At 54.9% G+C, this 1781-nt stretch overlaps 1 protein-coding gene across 1 annotated transcript; it reads right to left on the bottom strand.

Moving 5' to 3' along the window:
* Positions 1-439: 439 nt before the first annotated feature.
* On the bottom strand, positions 440-1567 carry LOC145524635 (uncharacterized). Its single transcript, XM_081537281.1, has 2 exons — positions 1487-1567; positions 440-1387 (listed from the first exon to the last, which is right to left on the bottom strand). The coding sequence occupies exon 2, from the start codon at positions 1286-1288 to the stop codon at positions 797-799; it is 492 nt and encodes a 163-aa protein (XP_081393407.1). The 5' UTR covers positions 1289-1387; positions 1487-1567; the 3' UTR covers positions 440-796.
* Positions 1568-1781: the final 214 nt, after the last annotated feature.

The raw sequence follows: 1781 nt of genomic DNA, 5'->3' as shown, positions 1-1781 counted from the left end.
ACAATATACACCTAAAATATCAAACTAAAAAAATAAAAAAATTATGAGACACGCAACAAAACAAGATAGTGTGACCCATACACACACACACACACAAACTCACACACACACACACAGCAGGCAGCATAAAATGCCTGTGAAAAGACCCAGAGGTAGGATTTGATGGACAAAGACTTCAGGCTTGCCTTGAAGGCACGTGCTTAGTTGCTCAGTCATGTCCGACTCCTTGCATCTCCATGGACTGTAGCCTACCTGACTCCTCTGTCCATGGGATTTTCCACGCAGGAATACTGGAGTGTGTAGCACTTCCCTTCTCCAGGGCATTTTCTCAACCCAGGAAGAGAACCCAAGTCTCCTGCATTGCAGGCAGATTTTTCTGTTGTTGTTGTTTTTTAACATCTAAACCACCAGGGAATCCCTGAAAGCAGGCACAACTATATCCAAATAACTAAAGAAGCTGTGTTTAAGAGAGTAAAGAAAGCTAAGATGGGCGCCCGTGCCGCATGACCCGGATTGGCCTGGGCAGCGGGCCCACGCGTCTCGGGGCGGAGCTGTCAGAGTGACGCCGCGCTCAGTCGGAGGCCCTGGAACGAAGATGGACGCACCTACTCTGACCTATGACACGCTCCGATTCGCTGAGTTTGAGGACTTCCCTGAGACCTCGGAGCCCGTCTGGATCCTGGGGAGGAAGTACAGCGTCCTCACAGAAAAGGACGAGATCTTGGCTGATGTGACGTCAAGACTTTGGTTTAGGTACAGGAAGAACTTCCCGGCCACTGGGGGCACTGGCCCCACCTCAGACACGGACTGGGGCTGCATGCTGAGATGCAGAGAGATGATCTTCGCCCAAGCCCTGGTATGTCGGCACCTGGGCCGAGACTGGAGGTGGACGCAGCAAAAGAGGCAGCCAGACAGCTACTGCAGCGTCCTGCAGGCATTCCGGGACAGGAAGGACAGCTGCTACTCCATCCACCGGATAGCACAAATGGGAGTCGGCGAGGGCAAGTCCATCGGCTAGTGGTATGGGCCCAACACCGTCGCCCAAGTCCTCAAAAAGCTGGCTGTGTTCGACACCTGGAGCGCCCTGGCCGTGCACGTGGTGATGGACAACACGGTGGTGATGGCGGACATCAGTAAGTGAGTGGGCTCTGGGCTGAGGGCCCCTGGATGGCGCCAGCCAGGCAGGGTGGGAGGGCGCTAGGTGCCCGCACTTCTGCGCCTTGTGTGGAATTATCGGTGCCCGTGTGCTGGGCCTGTGTGTGCTCTGATGCCCCACGAGGAATGCCATCGTGTCTTCCTGGCCCCCAGATGCTGCCAGAGGTTTAGAATTCCGAGGAGAACCTGGGTTCCCAAGGTCTGAAGGCAAGACGTGGTCTAATTGTCATCGCTGAGGGAAAAGCACAGAGTTCAGACACGCTTACAGTGTGAACGGGGCTTGAACCCACAGGTGGGGCCTAGTGTCGCCAGGACCCCGTCCCTTACTCACAGGGTGCGGGCGCTGCGTGGGACAGGCCACGTGGGGTGTGCAAGCCATACTCGGCTTCCACGGCCCCGCCGCTCCTGCCTCGGGCCACGCGTGGGCTGACCCATCGTCAGCAGGACAGTGTCCTCGTCACAGAAGAGCCTCTTAGTCGGCAAAGCAAAACTTAGATAAGTTGAGAGACAGTGCAGCAGGTTGGATATGTCCATGGGGCAGTCATATAAACTAATGCGGAGCAGGTAGGAAAAAAGGACAAGATCTTAATTACCTAGAAATGTCAAGCTTTCTGTCTTAGCTTTTG

This window comes from Giraffa tippelskirchi, chromosome 2, assembly GCF_054371585.1.
Source record: "Giraffa tippelskirchi isolate mGirTip1 chromosome 2, T2T-mGirTip1v1.2.pri, whole genome shotgun sequence".
In the NCBI taxonomy this organism is placed as follows: domain Eukaryota; kingdom Metazoa; phylum Chordata; class Mammalia; order Artiodactyla; family Giraffidae; genus Giraffa; species Giraffa tippelskirchi.
Note: the sequence above shows the minus strand (reverse complement) of the source record. Positions and strands in the feature narration are given on the sequence as shown.

Excerpts from the sequence above, each read along its gene's own strand:
- LOC145524635 (XM_081537281.1), bottom strand. The coding sequence starts at position 1,288 with ATGGCATTCCTCGTGGGGCATCAGAGCACACACAGGCCCAGCACACGG.